The 23,981-nt window shown below is 35.7% G+C and overlaps 2 protein-coding genes across 4 annotated transcripts in view; one reads left to right on the top strand and one right to left on the bottom strand.

Moving 5' to 3' along the window:
• CENPP (centromere protein P) overlaps positions 1–23,981 on the bottom strand; it is a 140,038-nt gene that overhangs the window by 66,088 nt on the left and 49,969 nt on the right. The gene's annotated exons all lie outside the window — the stretch shown is intronic.
• On the top strand, positions 1,732–16,228 carry ASPN (asporin). The gene is made up of 8 exons (XM_057403183.1): positions 1,732–1,855; positions 6,885–7,146; positions 8,549–8,661; positions 10,538–10,751; positions 11,074–11,184; positions 13,300–13,393; positions 14,973–15,111; positions 15,893–16,228. The coding sequence occupies exons 2-8, from the start codon at positions 6,909–6,911 to the stop codon at positions 16,088–16,090; spliced, it is 1,107 nt and encodes a 368-aa protein (XP_057259166.1). The 5' UTR covers positions 1,732–1,855; positions 6,885–6,908; the 3' UTR covers positions 16,091–16,228.

Genomic DNA, 23,981 nt, shown 5'->3' with positions numbered 1-23,981 from the left:
CAGCTACTATCCCTCCACAATGTCAGCTTTGTTATGTAGTGCGGCTATGGTAAACTCTATACACATAAGGATGTCTTCCTACCACCAGGATCAACTAAAAAGATTAAGTAATAATTTAAAAAAAAGCATTCATCCAAAACAGAGATGTTGGTAAACATCAGGAACAGGGAACATTGCCGCAAAACCAGGACCAGCTGAAATTGCTGATTCAACACTTTACTATTGAAAGTGAAAATAAATCAGTACATTTCTATCACAAGTCTTAAGCCATGCTCTCCTTTATTAAAAAGCCAAGAAAATGTTGGGTTTTTTCTTTTAAAGAGTGATTTAATAGTAATTTGCTCAAGTAAATGCAGCCAAACCAAGCTATTACAAAACACAGGGGAGTGTTTGCTTAGGAAGCTCGGGTTTCTAAATACAGTCAAGAGATTGCAGATATATGCAATTGGAGATTTCAAAAAAGTTTAAAATCGTCCTTCAGATTGTTGTGTGGGAATGTGATTGCTTTTGAAACTGTAATTTCATTCCTTGGGAGAAGTGATAGAGAGAATATCATCACTCATCTATGCTACTGGAACTGGAACTCAAGCAAAACCAATGAAGCAGGTAACACAAGCCTTATCTTGTTTGCTAAGAGAGCACCAAAGGTTGAATTTTTGGCATAGTATCTTTTTCTCCCTTAAGAAATGAACAGTAGCCAAGTAACTTATATGCCACTTTTGCAAACAGCACCACCTTACATGTATCTTTAAATAAATTAATAAAGAAAATTTCCAGGCTATTTCTCCACAGCAAGACCAAATTGTTAACATAGAAAGGAGCTTATTGAAGAAACAGATGAAGTAGATGTTCATGGCATCTGGTAGATACAACGTATTGTAAATTTAAAGACACAAACTGTTTAATTATGTTGTAAATTCTATTTAATCATAAAATTATGAAACTTGCTTTAGGTAAAGTCAATTAGCCACACATTTTTTAAGCATACTTAGGCAGCATATGGATGGTAAACAAAGAATAACCCAGTTTCTACCTGTTGTGATGTGTATGTCAGTACAAACTATGTAACAGGACTTTAAGTTCACAACTTCAATCCTTACCACAGAATATTGCAATTATATCTGTTTTAAATAACAGATAGGCTTTATTTCTCATGCACAAGAAAGAAAAATTAACTATATTGACTAATAAAATCTGATCTACATTTTACAATCTTAAACCATTTTCCACAGCCAGATAACTGCCTATTGAAAGCAAGAGGTAGGATTTATGTCTAACGACACAACAAAGTCCTAATTAGAAAGGTTTGACAACATGCTGATCACTACAGGCTATTCATTTACTCTGCCACTGGCTAAGGTTTTACACTTTTATTCACATCATGCTTTTTAAGAAATAACAGCTAATGAAGTCATAAATAAGTGTGATTTCGTAGCAGGAATAACCTGAAATGGTCCTCTCTGTACTTCCAATGGCCTGATGTCAACTGTTATTAAACTACAGGTTTTATAAAGTCCTCCACTAGACGTCTAGAGTTAAGCCAGAAGTTTTGGCTGCAATACAGGCAGTGATGAAAAACATATGAGTGGTAACAAGTCATCTTAATATCTTTCTTCAGTACTAAGATGGGCTAATCTGAAGCAGCACTTTACTCTGGTATCACTCACAGTGCCAGGAGGATCAAGAAGTTTGGAAGTGGAATTTTTCTTTATATTTACTTTCCATTTCACAGAACTCAGCTTAACTTTATTTTTTTCAGTTTTATTTTATGTTATTTTTGAATAAGAAATAACTGGACATAAAGATCTCAGGTGGATTACCGCAGTGCTTCCTGAAGAACTACCAAATTTGCAAGGTATGTTCAGATTGAATATCTATTCTATATAAATAAGAATAAAGAATTAAGCAACAGGTTGTCAGTCAGTATTCGCAGATTAATAATGTCAGGCAATTTAGAGTTAGAAGCACCACTTTGTTTATGAAGCATTTGAAAATCAACTTTCCAGCTGAAATAATTCTGTATGTACTACATCTGAGCTGCAAAGCAATAAAAGGGTACAGTGAATTATATAACTATGAAAGACTTGTCAGAAAGATGTAACAACTGAGGAAACCTCTTCCTCAGTTATTACAGTCTATGAATATCTATCCTACAATAGTTCTTACAGTTACAATTCTGTGTTAACTTTCTGTAATTTGGTATTCACAATGCTTGGGTTTTTTTTTAAGTAGCTATCTACAAAGTAATTAAAAATGACACATGGAAGAATGAACTGTAAACAAGCTACACCCTTAAAATGCTCATAAATCATATTCAGTAATACACAAGAGACAAGCTATTTTCCAAAAAGTAAATGGTCTCTAAACATAACTTACTTTGTAAACATGCTATTATCATATCACATAACTTCAATATTGGACTGTTTCTCAGGACAGAATAATTTCCTCAGTAATCTTACTAACCCAAAAATTTCCTCCTGCTTTTCTTTAGCAATTTAAGTGAATCAATAGAGTAGACAAAGAGTTAAACATAAACTCCTTTTACTTCTGGAATGGGACAATGACTAATAGAAGCAGAACTATTTTTAAATACAGCTTTCAAAACAGCAATGGTCTTGCCTTTCTTTGGACAAAATCTGTGCATGGGGCAATGGTTTGTGTTATTAATGAACACAGACTTTTCATTGCCTCTATAAAGACCACCACTGTGCCATTTAAACGTTTCCTTTTCAGAAACAATGCCATAGGAAATTTGCCCCTGTGCACGGGTAACAGAGGTTATTTCTAAAAATAGAGGATTTTTTAAGTCTGAAAATTTTACCTGTTAACTCCTTCAGAGTCATAACTGGTAAGACAACAAAGACCACATGCTGCAAGACTGGCATACTACTGCCAAGGAATCTAGACTTGACCTGTTTTATTGAGGGTTTTTTTTATGTACACATCCCATACTAGCAATATAACTTCTATCCTCATAGAAAGTGTTTTTCTTTCCATAACTACTGTTGAGATTTTTCACATCACAGAATTATTGCACATTTACCCTAAACTAATACATAAAAAGTTCCTATGTTTCACATGCTGTTTGGCAATACAAGTTTTCGTAAAGACCACCACATTAGTAAGGGTAGGTATGTCCCAAATCAGCACAGTGAATTTAGGATTCACTAAATTTTGAAGTCATATTTCCTGAAGTGTCATACTTCAGGAAAGTCAGCCTTACAGCATCTGTACATGTAACGTATACTCTCCATGTTCAGCTACCTCACTTTGTAGTGGCTAGTCTTTCAGTGAAAAGGTGCTGTTTGGTAGCTCTTTCTACTGAAGGAGAAAGTAGGACTGTTATAAAGAAAATATAATGAAGAAACATATTAGCCATCCTTGAATTCCCAACATTTTCTCAAACTCATCTTCAATGTTCTGGTCTCTAAAAGTGAGAAGGGGCAAGGCCAGACTCTGTTCAAGCAACAATCATCTGTTCAAGGTTTTATTAAAGAGAACACCTGAGCCTAACAGCTTGCATATGCCAAGAACGGCTGTCCCACCTCTTGTCCTTCCCTCTCTTTGCCTTCAGTGTTTTGTCCCCCTAAACCAGGCTGTTCCACCCATTCCCTTGTGCTGGCTCTGATACTAAAGATTGATTCAGTTTATTCACCCAGAAAGAATGTGTTGGGTTTTTTTCTTGCTCACATTAGTTTTATGCTGGTTTAGTGAGCTCCATCAGTTCAGCAAACAGCCTGATTGGAAGAGCTGGTATGAGAGAAATGAAATATGTCCCTAGGTGCAGAACCAGCTTCAAGTGGCAGTAGTGGACCATAAGTACAGCTGTATTCACAAACTGTACTCTCTGAAACAGTTATTTCATAACATTCTCATGACACAATAATTAAAGTATTTCCAGAAAGATCACTAGGATTTTGGACTTGAGGCTTTCATCTTCTTTTCATTCTCTTACTCTTGAAGTGTAAGCATGCAGAAAGCTTTTATGAGTTCTTTGAGATGAGCTGCAAAGTCAGAGCATTCCCACAGACATATCAACATCTATTTACTGGGAAACTCAAAAATTCATCCAGGGAAAAAAAAACACTTTAGAGCCTCCATAAACCCCAGTTCTTTGGAATCCATTCTTTGGCCAATGCAAATCTGGAGTCAAACTTGATTACCACCCCTAAGAACAAAGCCATATACATATATATGTAATTTTATTTATTTCACAAATCAGGTTTCCTTTTGTAAAAGGACTTGCTTTCAAGGTGTTTCTCTCAAAGGAAACCAGGACAGACTAGTATGTCATCAATGACATATTTCAACATTACTTTTCTAGAACCATGTTTTTCAAGAGTTCAAATTGGCCACTACTCCAATCAGCCTTACCTTTTACACAGTTTGAAATAATAATTAGTTTTTTAAATATCCAAAATATGCAATCACTTGCTACAGTTGCAAGTGTGGAAAAAGATTTTTAAATTGTTTCACAGGACAACTTTCTAGCACCAGATCCAGAAAAGCATTTCAGGAACGTACATGGAAGATTATTTTTTAGATGCAGTAACACTACATCCAGTGCCTATCACAAACAGAAGTTAACTGTTAACAAAACTCTGTATACCTGCAAAGGTACAAAGTATACTAGTGTTCTGTTGTCAGACACATTTGGGGGGAAGGAGTCGCTGCATTCTTTTTTGAGAGTGTAAACTATATACTGTTATCTTTTTACTTTTCATACACCCTGAACCACACACAGTTACAGTAGCAGCACTGTATGTATACACAGCATTTTACTGCTGTTAAGAACCATATACAAAAAACATCAAAATGACCTTGTAGGGAAAAAACCAATGCAAACAAAACCTCAGAATTTTGAATAAGCCACTACCCTTGTACAAACCAGAGCACTCCTTCACCTGCGACTGAGACCAGGGACAAAATGCCTACATAAAGACATTTTTCAGCCATAAGCAGATCAGCAAGATTTAATTAGGTGATCAAACAAGAACTGACATTCATTTAGTACTTCCCTAAAGAGGTCTATGACAGTCTAAATAGAAACATTCTTATAAACAGGATATACATAATAAAATTTACAGCAGCTCCTGCTGGTTTGCACAGCAAACTGTAGTATCCAAACAATATCCCGAATTTGGATTCAGAGCGGAAGAAGGAAGAGCTGAGCACTGAATTTACAGTCTTTTCTCACAGAGTAGCAAAACATTCTGCGGTAATTCTGTCTTCCCTTGTGTCTAAATTTATAGGACTATTTGGTCAATAAAGTAATCTTTAAAATAACACCAGAGCATGTAGAAAATATCTAGGGGTCCCTTCCAACCCATACAATTCTATGATTCATCGCCATTATTCAGGTAATAAACTTTACTCTAATTAAAGACTGGACTCCTGGTTTTCCCAGGCAGGTGTAGCTAGAAGAAATCTGGTAAAATTAGAACTCTGAGAAGCAGAATTGAATTCAATTGAATGAACAGCTGTAATGAGGCAGGATCAGCCCTTTTTTTTATAATACAAATCTACTTTGTATGTCCTTTGCAACTTGTGTACTCTTCTCAGTAACTTCAGGAAAAAAGACATGGGGTTTTCTACTTTGAAGGCGCTCTAGCTGATCCAGCATCTTTCTGTCTTCCAGACCAAAGTACCTTTGATTACACAAGAAAGGTACTTCCAAGTTATAGATAATCTAGAAAGCTGATGGGGCTTATGGCAGTAAATTCAAGCATGACACGTAATTATCTCCTATCAGCTGGCCTAACTGTCATGTACAGGCCCCATGACAACAAAGCTATGTCAGAAAAAAAACCCCACATTTACTGAAAAAATAGACATTCAAATGTATTGGCTTCCAGTCCTTTTCTAGGTGCAATTTAAGTTACTGATTTCAAAGAACATGGATTCATAAGCCCTCGTCAGAGAAAAGAACTCTTGTCAAATAAAAGTCAATGCAAATGTGTTTCCATACAAAGGTGACCTATCAACAGCAATAATAAACAGAAGACTAGGAAATGGCAAAGGTGTTGTCAGGACTGAAAACTCTGTTTTTCCAGGTTAATTATAGAATCAGATTGGATAAGACCTTTAAGATCAATCAAGTCCACCTGTTACCCCAGGACTGCCAAGTCCACAACTAAACCATGTCAGAAGGCCTCATCTACACTGTTTTTTAACACTTCCAGGGACAGTGAATAGAATCCCAGCCTGGTTTGGGTTGGAAGGGACCTTAAATCTCATCCAGTTCCAACCCCTTCCCCTAGACATCTTACACTAAGGCCAGGCTTCTCCAAGCCCTGTCCAATGTGGCCTTGGATACTTCCAGGGATGGCGCAGCCACAGCTTGTAAGGGCAGAATAAAAGTTTACTTAGAAGTGTTCAGGGAATAGGATAACACGTGTTTAGGTTGTATCCTGATGAGAGCATTTTCTGCATTGCTAATCAGGTATCTCTCAGTTGTCCAGATGCAAGCAATGCACATGTGTCCATGCATCACATGAAATATTTTTTTTCATCAAGAATGAAAAAATGACATCTACTCCCAAGTTCTGGTAAAGTTTACTACAAAAATTACACCTGCAAGCTATGAAACAAATGATGATACTATTTTTTCAGGCTCAACTAAAAAATGTTTATATGACATTAATGTCTAATGAATTTCATTAAGTATTTTATTATTATAAAATTTATAATGATTTGTATTTTTAAAGACTTTTTTATAATCATCATCCTTCATATACTGATTAAACCTTAATATTCATAACAGACCAATTCTCAGGACCAGAGGCTGTAGCAGTAGATGAAGTAAATAATTCAATACCTTTTATTTGCTGTTTCACATTCACTGATTCTTGTGTTTGAGTGTTTTGTTTATTTTCCTCTCTAAGATTGGCTATCCTGATTAAGAAGATATGAAAGAATACACACTCCTCCTCTTCTTGGCTTTGTGCTCTGCCAAACCTCTCATTGGTCCTTCATATTTTACACTAAAGAATATGATGCTCCAAGATATGGAAGAAGATGATGATGATGACAATTCTCTATTCCCAACCAGTGAACCAATTATACCACTGATTCCTTTTGATTTATTCCCAGTATGCCCCTTTGGATGCCAGTGCTATGTGAGAGTTGTCCACTGCTCTGACCTAGGTAAGAATGAAGTTGTGCGTCTGCTCTCCACCGGACCCTCCTTTGCAGGATTTGCTTTTAAAAGGTGACTCCTACAGCTCCATAAATCACCCACATTCTTATATTCCTGCAACAGTCATTTTCCACAGGAGCTTACATTTTTTCAATTAGGCTTGCAAACCAGACCCAACTCATGTTCAGCAACTAATCTGTGCCCAGCACATTTTACAACATGTTTTCCCAGCTCATGGGAAAAAACATCACAGGTAACAACATTTTAACAGAAGGCAAATCTGCTGCTGTCACTGTTGCATATATATGCTACTCCCCAGATACAAACTCATTATTAATTGTGACAATTTGAATTGGTGTTCATTGAATTTTCCCCATGATCCAAAGTAATCAAAGGTCTATGCTCCTGTCACTTGCACAATGACAATGATATTCGTTCTCATCACAGCTCTGCCACCAGCTTAAACTCAATCCTAGGCTCCTCATATCTTAGAAACTTTGACTGAATGTATAAATTGCTTGAGTTTTTGTTTGTTTGGGGTTTTTTTAATGTGTCATTATTAAGGAATGAAAATAAACTTTTCTGACAAAAATAAACTGTGATTATTGCATCTAGTTTAGATTGCAAACTGCTTTACTTAAGTTCACATGGAAAAAAACCCTATAAACAGACTTCATCTTTAAATAACTGTAACCTATTAATTAAAACATAATTGTTGATAAATTGGACCAGCATGTAGCATTTGCTGCATCAGCTTTTCCACTGCAAAGAAAGTTACAATCCCTTGCTAGTTTCCTGCTGATTCAGGATCTCAGATGGCATAAACTGAAGTGGTTTTGTAAGTCAACAGTGAACTGGATCGAGGGATTTATTCAGCTGGAAGTTAATTACTAGCTGCTGGTTGCTACCAAGAACACATTTTGCAGACATGACCTGCAACCCTGACAGTACGATGGGATAGGGCAGTGCAGGAGTGGAAAGGAGCAGTTAGGCACTGAGCAGAAATCCCTTAAAGCCATGCAACAGCCCTGCTCCTCAACAGAGGACCACAGCCCCAGATTCTTCAAAGGCTGCTTTCTCCAGGGACTTTATAAATACAGCAGTTTCCCTGTCGAAAAACCTGTGCTCTGAACTCCCATATTTAATGGATGTAAAGAACCTGCAGTGAGCACCCCCCTTCAAGATTTTCATGGTCAGGGGCAGCAGCAGTTCCTCCTGAAACTATCCACACATTCTCACATAATTAGTTCTTCTCATTATCAAATATTCCCTTCTATCTTTTGCTTTACGACAATTTGTATTTTCTTTCCATCATAATCATCAACAACCTTACTGTGTTTTGGTGTTTAGGAGTTAATTTCTTTGGACTTAAGTACAGGCACATACTGTTTTTGTCATATACTTCAACAGGTTTGACATCAATACCTCGCAACATTCCACCAGATACACGTATGATTGACCTTCAGAACAACAAAATTAAAGAGGTCAAGGAAAATGATCTCCAAGGACTCACATCGCTTTATGTAAGCTTGCTACTTTCCAAGTTTAAAATCCTATTTAGCAATACATAATATTCTGATACTTTTAAGATATATTTTTTTCTTCTCCAGTAACAGCCATAAAAATACAGTCTAATGCTTGCATATTTGACTGCTCCCACCTATCAAGAAGCAAATTTCTTTGAGCTGTAAGAACTATGCCACTTCCTACAACATTCAGGAAAGGTACCAAGAAGATACTCAAGATTTCTTCACTCCTTAGCATGTAAAGACAGGTTTAGAATAATTAGCAATTGATAAATCTAAACATTTACAGTACACAATAACACTATAATGAATATTTTTTTTTACCATGAAAGAAAATAAGAGAACCTCAGAGGCTTGGAAAGGAATATTAAATCTGTTCTGGAACACTTATCTCCATAGGATGTCACTCTAAATCCAGTACGAACAAATACTGACAATTTAAAAACCTTTTTTTTTTTTTTGTAAGAATGACCAATCTGTTCCACAAGTTACAGCAAGTTAATGACATTTTCTACCTCATTAGGAAGCCATGAAACACATCACAATAAAACCAACTCCTGGTCAGTCTGGTTTGGTTTCTGAGCAAGAACTGAAAATTTACCAGATCTAAGCATCTCAGAATCAGCTTCTTAACCATTATGAGCTAAGCTAGGATAGAAAAAATAGGAACTATATAAATTCAGAGTTTGCAACAAAGTTTCCACTCCCCTCAAGTGTCTCATGTCTGGGTACAAATGGTCTTACCAGCAAGGCAGGGGTAAACACACTAACAGTGGTTTACGTTCAGTATAAAAGATCTTACAGAAGCTAAACTCCATTCACTGATAGACACTGGACTACATTAGCAATCACCACATTATACAGTAGAGTCACCACTTAATTATGTGATGACTGCAAACTTCAAGCTGTTCTGATTTTTCTCATCAGCTAATTTGTGGCAAGACCTAACAAAATTTTTACTGAAAGCAAAGTTTACTTTGTACATCTTGTCTGAGTACTAGTCTATTTAGCAAAGGAACAGATGGCAACTTGGATTAGGAAGGAGAACTTCCTGTTTATTTCCTTAAGCTATCCTCATTCATTCAGGGAAAAAAAAGGAAAAAAAAAAAATCTGTTTCACTTTAATTTCCCCTCCCCCCTGCCCCCAATTTCAGAAAGCAGAGACTTATCAACAGCTCAAAGAAGTAAAAAAACCCAACATTTATTGCTCTAGGTATGGAAATGCAAAGATGTGATTTGACATGCAAAATAATCTCAGATAAATTTTGTTGTCTGTACTCATTACAAGTTCTCTGATAAAATGCAGCAGCCAAGAACAAGTAACTGTCTCAAAAAAGGGACTAGTGTACTGTACAAAAGAGACTTAAATCCAGAAGTTGAGAAATTATGGCAAATAAAATACAATTCATGTGTGTCTAAGTCATCTACAGACATTAAGGAAATTCAGATTAAAACCCTGTTATTTTGCAGTATTATGCTGAGATGGAATTCTGAGTTTTGAGAATTTGTCTGCATTAAGGAACATCAACAACAGAATATAATCCTGACACAATCCTACAAAATATATGATGACAAGCATTTCTTTGCCAGTTCTTCTCATTGCCCACTGGCACCTTGTCAGCTCTGACTAGTTCTTATCTACCTTCTAGTTGATGCTCCAGCTTTCAGGCTCTTCCCCCCCTGCCCCCCCAATCAATTGAAATGCCCAAAGTGTATTTCAAAAGCCATAAGTGCTAATGTTCAGTATGATGGGAAAATAAAATATTTAAAATACTTATTTTAAATTACATATTCAAATTCATTACTTAAAATTCATAGTCAATGATCCTTCATAAAGAAATTTTCTTTGTATTTCTCTTCCCATCTCTCATAGGCGCTGGCTTTGAACAACAATAAAATAACCAAGATCCATCCAAAAGCCTTTCAACCAACAAAGAAGCTACGACGATTGTATTTATCTCACAACCAGCTAACTGAGATTCCAACAAATTTACCAAATACTTTAGCAGAGCTCAGAATCCATGCTAATAAGGTTAAGAAAATCCACAAGGATGCATTTAAAGGAATGAAGACTCTACATGTTTTAGGTAAGTCCAATTAAGTAGAAAAGAAAATGTCTTTATCAAAACTGTAACATACTATATATAGTTTTCATTCAACCATTTCTAGTGTGCAACTTTAAGAGATCTCCAAGCTGTGGAAGTGATCTTCCATGGTTTAATTACTATGTATCCTCACAGCCTTTCTTCACCTGAAAGCTGGAACTTAGGTAATCCAAGCTAAATATTAATTAATGCTTGGAACATCAGAAGTCAGAAATAAAATGAAATCAGATGCTTATAAGGCAGTCAAACAGACATAGAAATCCTATGCCATAAAGGCCTCTTTTTTTATTTTTCCCTTGGACAGAAATGAGTGCAAATCCTCTTAACAATGATGGAATAGAGCCAGGAGCTTTTGAAGGAGTAAATATCTATCATATCAGAATTGCAGAAGCAAAATTAACTTCAATTCCTAAAGGTATGCTGCTTTGTTTTACCTGTTCCATTTTACCTATACCACTACACGCCTAAATAAAATGCTTCAACATCTGTATGATTACCAAAATGTTCATAAATTTGGTATGGTATTTTTTATTTCTATTAGATCACTTCCTACTTTATTTTTCTTTCTCTACTTGGAATCCAATTCTACATCCCAAAAGTGCGCACACAGGTGCAGGCACATGCACGAGTACTCACACAAGCAGTGCACACACACTCACTTTCCAGCCTTCTCCCTGTTAAGAGGTCCACTCCCCTAACATTCAGAGACTTTTCAGGAGAAGCAATGTGAAGCAAATCATAATTAGATGTCAGTTTACATCTTCTACATTAGCCTCTCAAAAATCCTTTCAAAGAAAGGATAAACCCCCTGATATTTGATCATAAGGGTTCATCAGAGATACAGAATTCCAACTTTCTTTATGCATTTAAAATTTCTAACTTGAATTTTGAATGTTTCAAGTGAGACTGTAGCTCAAATATGCTCTGCAATATGACCACCATAATGCAAAACCCAACACAGCATTTTATACATCTTTTGATGAGGTCTTGCTAAGTAAAATTTAACTGCTAATTTCAACTGTTCAAAAATACTATCTATGAGAAAAAGGGAAGGAAAAAAGATGGGGCTTGGAGCAGGCTGCTCCCGTGGAAGGTGTCCCTGCCCATTGCAGATGGTTGGAACTGGACGAGCGTTAAGATCCCTTCCAATCCAAACTAGCCTATGATTTGTGTTGTATCATTCATCAGGTTGCAGGGAAACTAAATACTGGCCCCTGAGATCATGATTTTGGGATCAGTCGGATAAAGAACTTGTTTCTTATTATATTTAATCTCTTCTTATAGACATATATATAATACAAAAGCATCCTGTAGAAGAGAACACTAAAAAAAAAAAAACAACACCAAAACCACCCAAAAACCACCAAGCAAACATAAAAAAAAACCAAGGACAAAAAAATAAACCAAGCAAATCACATTAATTGTTCAGATAATTTTAAGATCACAAACCACGTGCCTGCTTATGGTAACACACCCCAATATACACAAAAAGAGTTTCTTCTACTACCATCATAATAGTGTCTCCTGTCACTTAGCATCAAAAAAACCCGCCAAAGATAAAATGATTCCAATTTTGTCTTTCTAAGCAGCACGCAGGGGAATCGTAAGCTGGAATTTAAAGTGGAAAAAAGCCCAAATGAACAAACACCATAGCATAGCCACTGGCACAAAAACAGACTGTAAAGCACACCACTTCAGTGTTGTGAGGCTCCGACAAATAACAATGGCAATGAGAGCAGTACTCTCACAAGCGTGGTTTCTCTTGCTTGGTGTCAGGGTGCCATCTAGACACATGCTGGTAAAACTGAACATAAGATCAGCAAATACAAATTCAAACTTGTGAATGTCTTTCTCTGCCTTCACTAAAAGCATGTTGTAAAAAAGAGTCTCCTCCTCCTGGTTCACTCACTGACAGTTCTGAATTGGGACTATTTGGTACCGTGTGAGAAAACACTCCATGTACTGGCATAGGAAAGAACATATGGAATATTTAATTTTCCTTAGAGAATTCCAAAAGCTTTCCTCCCACATCACATCTTTGGAACTTATAATAACACAGTTTGGAACTTAGAATTACACAGTTGCTACACTCTGTGCAAGAAAATATGCAACCAAAAACTGGTTCCATAGGAGCAGTATTTGGAGTACCAACAGATAATTGCATATAACATACAATTTACACCTTTAACAGGTTAACCAAAAGTATACAGAAAGCTGTTACAAAGCAAGCTAGCAAAATTATATCAAATTTCTTAACTTTAGCATATGTACCTTCACATCTTAACTTTCTTTCAAGACTACTATTTTAAATCAAATTATGTTGATAAGTTTTATTATTTTTTTTTTAGTAACATACTTGTATCCAATATCCATTTCTTTCATACAGACACCATCACCCTCCCCCCACCTCATCCCCCCAGTTCTTCACCCAATACTAAACACAAAGGAAAGAAGTTGTTTGGAACATAATAAACAGTCCAACAAAAATAAGTTGTCTTACTTTCCTCATACTGCATTTGTTTTTCACCAGGACTGCCCTCCAGCCTACTGGAACTTCATTTAGATGACAATAAGATCACAGCAATTGAAATTGAAGATTTTAACCGGTATAAAGATCTTCAAAGGTAAAACTCCCAGGCAGAATGCTTTTCTTTGATTAAAGGTCAGACCTGGCAGGATCTCTTATTTAATACTTGCCAATGGGAGAAAAGAGAATTTAGAAATTTAAAAGTTTTACTAAGAACTGCTCTAAATAAGACCAAACTTTGAAAAAAAAAAAAAAAGCCACTTCCCCCCCCCCCCCAACATTAGCCTTGTTACTACACCTCTTGCCTACAGTTCTCAGTAGAAGTGTATGTTAAGAGCATCATCTCGTTACAAAATGTAATTATTGTAAATTCTTACCTCATGGCACCTAGGTGTTGTGTAATAAAACATGTCTTTTACATAATGTCTCTTAATGTGCTAGTAGTAATGTGCTTCGATTAAGCATTGCCTGTATTTCTCATACTCAGAATGTATGAAACTTTGTGGTCATATCATTTATCAACAGTAATCTGTGGTTTTCTCTAGGCTGCTCCTTACCAGGCCCAGGCATTTTAACTCTTTGGTTACTTACCTCACAAGTCACCCCCCAGAATGACACATACAGCAATGCCAACAGACTTTTGTTTTGGGAAGAGAATGCCTTTCTTGCAATTAAATTTGTAGGATTAGGAGTCATAATAGGTTTTTAATTCTAGAGAAAGCCCAAGTATACTGGAAAGAAACACTCCATACATTGAGGAATGTATCAGTGATGTAGGGCAAAAAAAGGAAGTTTGCTCTGTAAAGCTCAGTTAACTACTTGAAAATATGGCTAAGCAGCAGTGAATTTTAGATTTGGTAACAAACTACTATGAAAGAAGAACTGCTGAGCTGCTTTCAGATACCAACTTTAGGTTTTGAAAAAATTAAGAAAGGACAAACAGAGGATGGCAGGTCAAGTGGAAAGAGCAATTCCAAACTGACGTGCACATCCACCTTCTGAATCATCTTTCCAGCAACACAGACTGAAGTGTCATAGAAAAAAAAAAAAAAAAAAAAAAAAAAAAAAATCAAACCAAGGCCTAAATTAAGGAAAATGTAGAAGTAGGAAAAAGGTAGTCCTGCTTATTTTTAAAAGACAAATTTTTTTGACTAATCTATAACTGTTTCCTTATAAGACTTGCTTTCTTTGACTGTTTATTAGAACAACACTTTCTGTAACTGTGAGATTACGCTACTTGATAAAATGGCACAATTTCTTTTACAAGCAGATTGGTTGACGTTTATCATTTTAACTCTTGCCACTGAAATTATAAAAACTGCATGCAAAACCAGACAGCTGCTCTCATCAGGCTAGCTGCTGTCCTTTAAGTGCAGATTGAATTAAGAAGAAAAAAAGTTTGATAGATCAGTAGTGGGATTTTATTTCTGTCAGAGGTAAGATTTCATCAACTCTCCCCAACTCTTTTTGTCCCCTATGTTTACTCCTACATATTTCAAACTTAAAAAAACCCCAACAAACAAAAAACAATCCCCCCCCAAAAAAAATCCCCCAAACAAACTAACAAAAAGCCACAAAAAGAAACCAAGCCCAAAAACCAAAGTATGTTTATGCTCTTCAGGGCTGTTGTGAATCTCAATTGCTCTTTAATTAAATGTTTCTTATACTATTTCTAGGCTTGGACTTGGGAATAATAAAATCAAAGATGTGGAAAATGGAAGTTTTGCCAACATACCAAGCATACGTGAAATCCATCTTGAAAAAAATAAGCTCAAGAAAGTTCCTCCTGGATTACCCGAACTGAAATATCTACAGGTCATATACTAAACTTAATAGAAAGTTCTGGTTGTTACGAGTTGTTTGACTTTTACACCACCATGCTGATTAGGACATAACTAAAAAGCATAATTGTCACATATATTTGTTTGCTACATATTTATTATATAATTATTATATAATTATATGTATATTATATATATACTCTAGCATCAGCAAGCCAGAGTGGAAATTTTTCCATGCCCATGCTGAAAAATCTTAAATCCAAAGTAAATTATTCATTAGGTTGAAATGATAAAATTTTAAATTTGTATTTATAACTAGAAAAATTCAGCAATAAAACACTTTCAAAAGGTACTTATTTCCCAGAATCTGAAATAGCAATTAAAACCATACCAGCAAACCTACCAATATCAACTTTTCTAGATATTACTTTTAAAAAATTATTAAAACTCTGAAGATTTACATTTTGGTAGAATGTAATACTTATTATGAGAGATATATAATTTTTACTATAAGAGAATATAAACTACATTTTAGGAGAATGCTCCATAAGAATAGAGTTCAATTATTCTGACAACACACTGATAAAAAATGATATAACTTGTTTTGTGGGAGAGACTACAAAACACTTGTTTTGTGTCAGGAGGTAAATATTTATTAATATTTAAAACAAATTTTTAATTCCTATTACTATTAAGGCCTGCATCCAACTAATCTTACAGCAAACCGCAGTTACTTATATATGTGCCAGTGAATGTTTGGTATTTTTCCCATTTACATCCTAATTATTTGATTTTACTGTTTCTTATTACTGCAGGTAGTTTTCCTCCATTCTAATCATATTGCGAAACTGGGAGTGAATGATTTCTGCCCAACAGGAAGAAGAAAGAAGAAAGCATTATACAGTGGCATAAGCCTCTTCAATAATCCTGTAAAGTACTGGGAGGTTCAGCCTTCAACTTTCCGTTGCATTTTAGCCAGAAACAGTGTGCAACTCGGAAACTTCCTTAAATGATAGAGAAGTTGGTCATTTCATAAAACAACTTGTTGAAATCAGTTCTACAATACTTGAAATTTGCAGAAAAATGCTGATTTTACACAATTTAACCAGTTTACAATGTATTTACTATTTCAGAGATAATGAATTAGATGAAAAATGTTAGTAGGATCCATGTTAAATCTACATTTGAATAATTTAAACAAAAGCCTTTATATCTTATGGAAGGACTCTTGAAACTGGAAACTGTATTTGATGTTTCCTATTATAGGTGTTAAATTCTTTACTTAAATCACATCGTTTTGACATATTCTTTCTTTTAAATAGATTCTAAAAATCAAGTGGAAGTGACTTTTTTCATAGTAATGAATTTTCATCTGCCAAAAAGCATTTTAAGAGAAGTTATAAAAAGAAATTGTCAGACCTCAAGGATGACTTCTTGTGCCATTTTTGATAATCAGCAAAGATGCAATGAAAAGGTACGATATTGTGAGGTCTTTTGTCCCTGATGAAAACATAGTAAGTGAGATAAAGGTAGGTTTCATATCAAGAAATAACACACAAAAAAACCTCTGAAAGCTTTTGGTATTTCTTCTTGCAACCTTAAGAGGGAAACGCTCTTCAGTGTTTTGCTATCAATGCAATTTGATGCACTCTGAACTTTGAAAAAGAAGGATTCAAGGTTTATCATATGCTTTAAGCTTAATAGGAATGATTATTAAACTCCCTTTAGGCTGGCACAAACATCTTCTTTATCTATAAGAATAGTAATCACAGTTTTCCTTTTATTTTTTTTTCCTCTTTTATAATTGACATTACACGGGTTAAGAATTCCTTGTTAACATAAGTACCTTAAAATTGCTGAATGCAAGCAGATAGCTGGAACTCAACTGCCCTGACTTCTACGTAGGTCAGCACATAGAATTCTCAATACAGACAGTACTGTATAAAAGGGGTATTTTAAATATCTATTTAGTGTATATTTGCTATTGGGATTCAAAATAAATTAAATAATCTTAAAAAATACTTGCATTTGTATACTTGATTATATACTAAGTCATGTCAAAACACTCAGAGATTATAATCAAGCATGTGTCTGACTTCTGTAGATATTTTCTCTATACTTCCTTCTTCCAAATTTACATACCAAGAGGACCATTTATCACTGCTGTTCTTCACCAAGTTGAAAATCCAATGCTTCATCTGAAGCTGCTATGGAAAATGACACAGACCAGTAGAAGGAAAATACTACAGGGAAATCAAGTAGTTCCGAATCTCTCAGCCTTTCTACCACCTCCCTATATTACACTGAGCAATAAGTATCAAGTCTAAGATGCCATTTTTTTTCATCTGCTTGGTCTCTTTGTATTTAATGTTTTGTTAGTACCACTGTGGTTTTGAGACCCAAAAATCACATGGGGAGAAAAGGGAGAGTGGGTCAAGGGGAAGGTTTTCCTGAAGAATAGTTATTGCAATCAGAAATTCTACAAGGCATCTCAAAGAAAAAGACAACGAAAACAAACCCCAATTCAAATCTGCATATCACCAAGCATCTTTCTATTCCTGGCTTCTGAAGATATTTCTAAGGAATGCATTTCTTAGCAAATAACATGGGGAAAACAGTGATCAGTACTGAAAAACACAGTTAATGAGTATATTCTTCATCAGCTGGTGTAGTTTATATCATGGACTTCTTTAGCCATAGTTACATCATCATGTGGGAAGAGCTATGACCTCTAAACATAGGAAAAAAGGGAGTACCTTCAGAGATTTTTCCACTAGGGAATTAATTCTACAATCACAGGAAGCACAGAACTGCTGATGTACAGTTCTTACAGGGAATGCATACCAGCTTTTACTGTGACTCAGTGAAGATGCAGTCTTTATTTAAATAAATCCAACAGTAACAAATCTGACAAGGCTGCAAACAGCCAACTCCTGAAACCACTTCTACAAAATTTCTGTGGAGTGTGAAAAAAGCAGCAGCAGAAATAAGTAACTAAGAATGAAACAGCCTAGTTACATAAAGGATAACACACCACACAGGCTAGTCATTTGTCCCAGAATAAACCATCTTCACGCAAAATCTGTACATTCCTGCTCAAGCAGGAACACCTACTACTTCATGGTAGCAGCCCAAATGCACATTTGTACCCTTTGGGAAATGCCCATCTTCCCTTAACAATACGCTACCCTGCCTTACATGACCCTAAACAGCTCATAACCACCCAACCAGAGACACAAAGCATTGCCAGTAACAACTACCTGTCTAGAAGGAAGTGAAGATCGGAAATAAATGCATATTCTCATATAGTAACAGCTAAGTAGCTGAATTCCTTAAGGGTCCACAAAAGATTCACTGCTTATAAAGTTTACTATCAAAAAGATAGGAGAAAGGTAAATAAAAGATGAGGCAGGAAAATTTATAGATGACCAGCAGTAAGCAAAAGCCAAAAATATTTCAGGGACTTGAAGTGAAAAAGAGTGGTCAAGTAGCAAACATAACACAAAGTTCAATCCAAAAGAAGGTCAAGAATGAAAAATGGAAGAAAAATTTCCAGATCATTTATCTAATTTGTAGAACACTAAGTTAACAGCTTTCACCTCACGGAAGTGGGATAAAGGCAGACTTCAATCAAATCTTCAGTTGAAAGTACAAAGAACAAATACAATGCCAGTAAAAAGAATAGAACAGGTAACAGAAAAATCACTACATTTAGAAGAATCACTAGTTTAAGTGTATTCTTAAACACTCAGGCTATACAAGTTACACCAATTCAACAATGACATCATCAGTAGAAAAGCAGATTCAAATTCTGCAGCTTAACTAAGTGAATAAACCTTTATCTGTGACTCCAGCTAGGCTGGCAATTTTGCATTAAGGAGATAAGTACCACATTGTTTATTCTGTTCTGTGAGCTATTTTTTTAGAGAAAAAAGAGGCATCTCCTGTATCATATCACATAAATTCATAGAATGTCTGTCACGTATGAGGAAAAAAAAAAAGTATGTTCAAAAACTCTCCACTACTTTCTGATACTATTTTTCAGCCAGCATTTGCGGGTAATAACTAATAATTTACATACCTTGTATCTTTGGCATAAACCCATGTGGATGTCACAATGACACTACAATATAAAATGCACTTTACACAGTTTCAGCAATGATTTCTGAATATGGACATCAAAGCAATTCACCTATTAATAGCTAACTAATGATAATACACTGGCATCCAGAAGTCTTTCCACCTAACAAGGTAGTTCAGTATGAGTTGATAGGGTGGAAAAATTGTCAAGAAATTAACTCCTTTATATTCTCCGCAGATGTTAAAGGAAAGGGGAAGAAAGAGAGATTTGATATAAATGCTTCTAAGATTCTTCTAACTTATTCCTTGTACAAGTAACTACATTCCTATCATAGAAAAAATATATATACATAAAAAAATATATATTTATTGATCCTAAGCTTTCCGAACTTCAGTGGGTTTCTCTCTTCTGATAGTGTGTCAGGTCCTTAGAAAACAGTTTGCAAATTTCACCAGAGGATGGCAACCTATTGTTACCAATAGAAGGAAAAATAATTTTAAAGAATAAATACCAGAGACTGTTACTGCAGAGTAATAGCCCAGTAAACTTCAAAAATACTGATTAAGCAGAGAGGCCTATTTGAGTATTAAAGTATTTGAGTACTTCTAAAGACTGAGGTCTACGTCCTGGCTTTACACCACTAGCTTGCCAAAGGATGAACTCATCACTCCACATCTTCTCACCGCCTCTTTCCCCAGTAACAATCTACTTAACTCAGTACTTCAAAACACAGCAATACAAAGAATAATACAACAGTAGCAGACAAACTTTGTAAGACACAGAAACTTTAAGGAATTAAAGAGACTATCAAAACATGATTTTAACTTGCCCCATCAGCTATGGCAAGTGCATACCACATAAATCAAAACATACATGGGATTTCTTTCACATCCGTATTAAAAAAGCCAAACAGAACCAAAATTTTGAAGCATCAAACCACTTCAGATTGAGATGTCTTCTGCAAGCAAGACACCCAATGAGGAAAAAAATGTTTTGTAAAGATACCTAACCCACAAAAACCTCAATCTCCCATCACAAAATCCTATTCCACCTTATATCCTTAATCATATCTTCATTTCCTATATTTCTTTCATTGCAATATATCCATAGGTTAGAAACATGGGTTCAGAATCAACTAGCTGGTTGTCTGAAGACTAGTAGATGAAACTCACAGATCATCAAGGGCTTGCTTTTGCTGCTAAACAAGTTAAAGAATGTGAAGAAGTGTTGATTTTTTTCTTCCATTTTCCAGTATTAATAGTGTCTTCCTCCTCTGCTTAGATGTCAATTTACATGAAAACTTCAGGAATTCAGTGTGCACAGGCTAAAAGTGCTCTGTGCTCAGAAGTGTCAGGCAAGAGAAAAAGGACATGGACAGAGAAAAACCACAGCTATTTGGGTATCACTGAATGACCTTAAGAGAGCTGTAAAATCATAAAACCACAATGAAATGTAGGCTGGATGGGCAGACAACAAGGTGGACGAAAAACTGGCTGAGTGGCAGGTGATCTAGTGAATTCCAGTCAGATCCCAGCAACCAGCGGCATACCACAGGGGTCTGTCTATACTGGCTCCAATTCCATTTAGAATCTTCATTAATGATCTGGATGGTAGGACCAATTACCATCAGCAAGTTCACGGATGACACAAAAGTGGAAGGAGTGATTGATAGACCATGCTGCCACAGAGGGACCTCGATAGGTTGAAGAAAATGGCCAACAAGAACTCATGCAGTTCAACAAAGGGGAGTCCAAAGTCATGTACCCAGTGAGGAATAACCTCATGCATTGGTAAATGCTGGATGACTTGGAAAGCAGCTTTGCAGGAAAGAACCTGGGAGCCCTGGTGGTCAAGTTGAAAGTGAGCCAGCAACGTGCCCTTGTGGCAAGGTTAACAGTATCCTGAGCTGCTTTAGAAGGATAAGGATGATCTACCTCTTCATTACCAGTGTTGCTGTCACCGAGTTATTCCATAAATGAGGAAGCTACAGAAGCCTAGATTCCTACGGATTTGAATCTAACAATCCTCAGATTCATCCAATTTGTCTCCACCATACACCAACACCTCAGCGTATTCTCCTACAGTTGCCTTCCACAGCTACCACCTGTTTGGCTGCCAAATGACAGAGCTACAAGTATGCCAAGGGGTTAGTCAACATCTCCGTTTCATCTTGCCATCTGGCTGCTTACTCTAAGAAGGAGGATTTGTAACTGTCTTTTCCTCAGTTAAAGTACCTCTTTAGAGTTCTTTCCTCTGACCAGCTGCTATTTTTCACAGGTTGGTAGCAAATACACATATATTTCCCTCTATCCTGTGTCAAATTTGGGTATAATTAGCAATAAGCATCAAAAGATACTGAGTGAAATAAGTGACAAAGACAAAAATTTAATTCTTTAAGAAATCAGTGAAACTTTGGCTATTCTAAACATAGTGGAAACTTCCAGAAAGTTTCTCATCACCAAGTATTCCATCAGGAATTCCAGCAGCAGCATTTCTCAAAAGTGATGGAAATGCCTAAGAGCAGAAGAGTAGGGGGAAAAGGTGTATCAATTAAGATATGCAAGTTTTGAACCATTCATACTGGTTTGCTAAAGAGGTGAAATGTTTTAGCTACCTAAAATGGATTAGGCATAACAAATCTATATAACTATTATGAAAACTTGAAATGATGTAATTTCACAAAGCATTTACCTATGTATGTCCAAGAAGCAATATTTACTACCTCTCGAAGACAGCAATTAACAGCATTAAACTATGTACTCCATTCCTTCAAACATAGTTGTCCATTGACTATACTCACAATGTTTCTTTTCAAGTTAAAATGAAATCTAAACTAAAGTTTCTGCTAATATTTTGATATTTACTAATAGTAATTCTACAAATAGTGTCATTCACTGGATTGTGTTGAAAGAACTTCAAGTATCTTAAAGAAAAGTACCCATAAAGAACAAGACCAACTTACCATGTTTGAACTATGCCAATTTGTTCTCTTTATAACTCAAGAGCTTCTGGATATTTTCCCATGTTGCTCTGATTTCCAAAAAAAAAATATTTCATAAGTGTTTTATTTTTAATGACAGATTAGCAAGAGCAAAACAACTAGCAAATGGAAAGACTAAGAATATCACCAAACATTACCACCCACTATTTCACAGTCTGAAGAGCAGATTCCTGGTCAAAATATTGCACTATTTACCCAGAAAAACTAAGCTACATAACAACAGACTAGAGAAACATTAATATTTCCTTTTTATTTTGATCAGAATTTACCATCAGCATGAGAATAAAAGCAATGGTAAACTAAAACTAATGAAATCAAGTTCTGAAGCCAATTTTTTTTCCTCCTTTTCTATGTACAAAATTTAAGACTGACTGTTTCTTGGGTTTGTGCTCCCCCCCGCCTCCTTTCTGGGGAGACCAGAGGTCTGAGAACAAAGCTGCTAATAGGAAACGTATGGAAAAGCCCTGGAGTAAACGAAAATCTGACTCTAATTCCAAATGCCACGTATCACATACCACTGTCTAAAATTATTTACCAAGATAAAGATTTACCCTGCATTCTCAGTAAATCACCTGAGATAGAAGATAATATTAAGAATAAAATAAACAGAAAGGCTTTCATAATTATCTAAATACTGATTAGTTTGGAATATGTTTGGATGCTTCTCAAAGCTTGTGTTAGCCAATAAAAAATTAGCTGAACAGAATATGCTGCCAACAAACAGACTTGTTGCAGTTTTTCACATAAAATATTAACAGTTCTACTCAACTCAACAATGCAATTCTGGATTTAACCATTATGTTGCTATGATTGCAGTGGGAATACCATACAGCCAAGATTTTCTATGCACAAACACTTTTTCTGTCTCAAATTCTTGTCCAGGAGAAATTTGAAGACTCTGAGATTTCTGGAACAGCAGCACTGTGGATGTAGTTTTCATGAGAATCCCACACATTTCCACACACTGCTAAGTCTTGCCACAAGCTCCCTGTCCATAAGCAGTAAATTTAACTAGCCTGGATGCATTAGACTATCTGCATATATAGAGACCATCTATTCATCTCATGCAGTATGTTTCATACACCAGATTCATTATGCATGAACTACCCATCGCTTATACACAGGTCTCTATCAAAGTCACAGGGAGCAACACTGAAATTAATATGCTCACATCACAATTACATCTCCAGTAACTGTTAATGAATTACATTGTCTCTTAAGAATGGAAAAAATATCTTAGCTCACGGTTTGCCAAAGATGTAAAATTTCTTTATGGACAGAGAGGGAGCAGGTCATTGACAGAAGTATGCAGTTGCCTGTGTTTTTTCCAGGTGCTTTTTAGGTATAAAGACCAATGAAAATACTTTCCTTCAAGAAAAACTCTTCACACAATACCTTAAAGTCCTTTGTTTCTCATTTGTAGAAAACTGGCCTACTGTTCTAAAAGATATTTTACCAAAAATTATATCTCATTTAGGCCACCGATAAGAACACCCAGACACCGTACTATTCTTCTCCTATCAGCAATATCCTCTTCTATCTTCTTTCTATTGTACAAGATGAAACAAGGAATAACAGACTGAATGACTCATGGGTCTGTTACCACAAAACATGGTGAGAGAAACTCCATTTGGGGTTTTAGATAGGAGGCATTCCTTATTACAGCACAGGGCACACATGTAAATCATTTCATAAAGATGAGCACGCCTGAAGTCTGCAAGCAGCATCCATCTGTCCAACGAACTAAGCATATTTACAACTTTTCCAGGAAATGCTTTACATATTCACTAGATTTCTTGGAACTAATTGCAATATTTGCATT

Source organism: Pezoporus wallicus, unplaced genomic scaffold (genome assembly GCF_028554395.1).
Source record: "Pezoporus wallicus isolate ANWC-B61680 ecotype Strahan unplaced genomic scaffold, APGP_CSIRO_Pwel_v1 contig_12230, whole genome shotgun sequence".
Classification (NCBI taxonomy): Eukaryota; Metazoa; Chordata; class Aves; order Psittaciformes; family Psittacidae; genus Pezoporus; species Pezoporus wallicus.
This window is presented reverse-complemented; position numbering and strand designations above follow the sequence as displayed.

What these genes read in the sequence shown, in the direction of transcription:
- ASPN (XM_057403183.1), top strand. Translation starts at nt 6,909, where the DNA reads ATGAAAGAATACACACTCCTCCTCTTCTTGGCTTTGTGCTCTGCCAAA. An exon ending in AAGGACTCACATCGCTTTAT is followed by an intron (nt 8,662 to 10,537) that starts GTAAGCTTGCTA and finishes CATCTCTCATAG; the next exon opens with GCGCTGGCTTTGAACAACAA. An exon ending in GAAGACTCTACATGTTTTAG is followed by an intron (nt 10,752 to 11,073) that starts GTAAGTCCAATT and finishes TCCCTTGGACAG; the next exon opens with AAATGAGTGCAAATCCTCTT.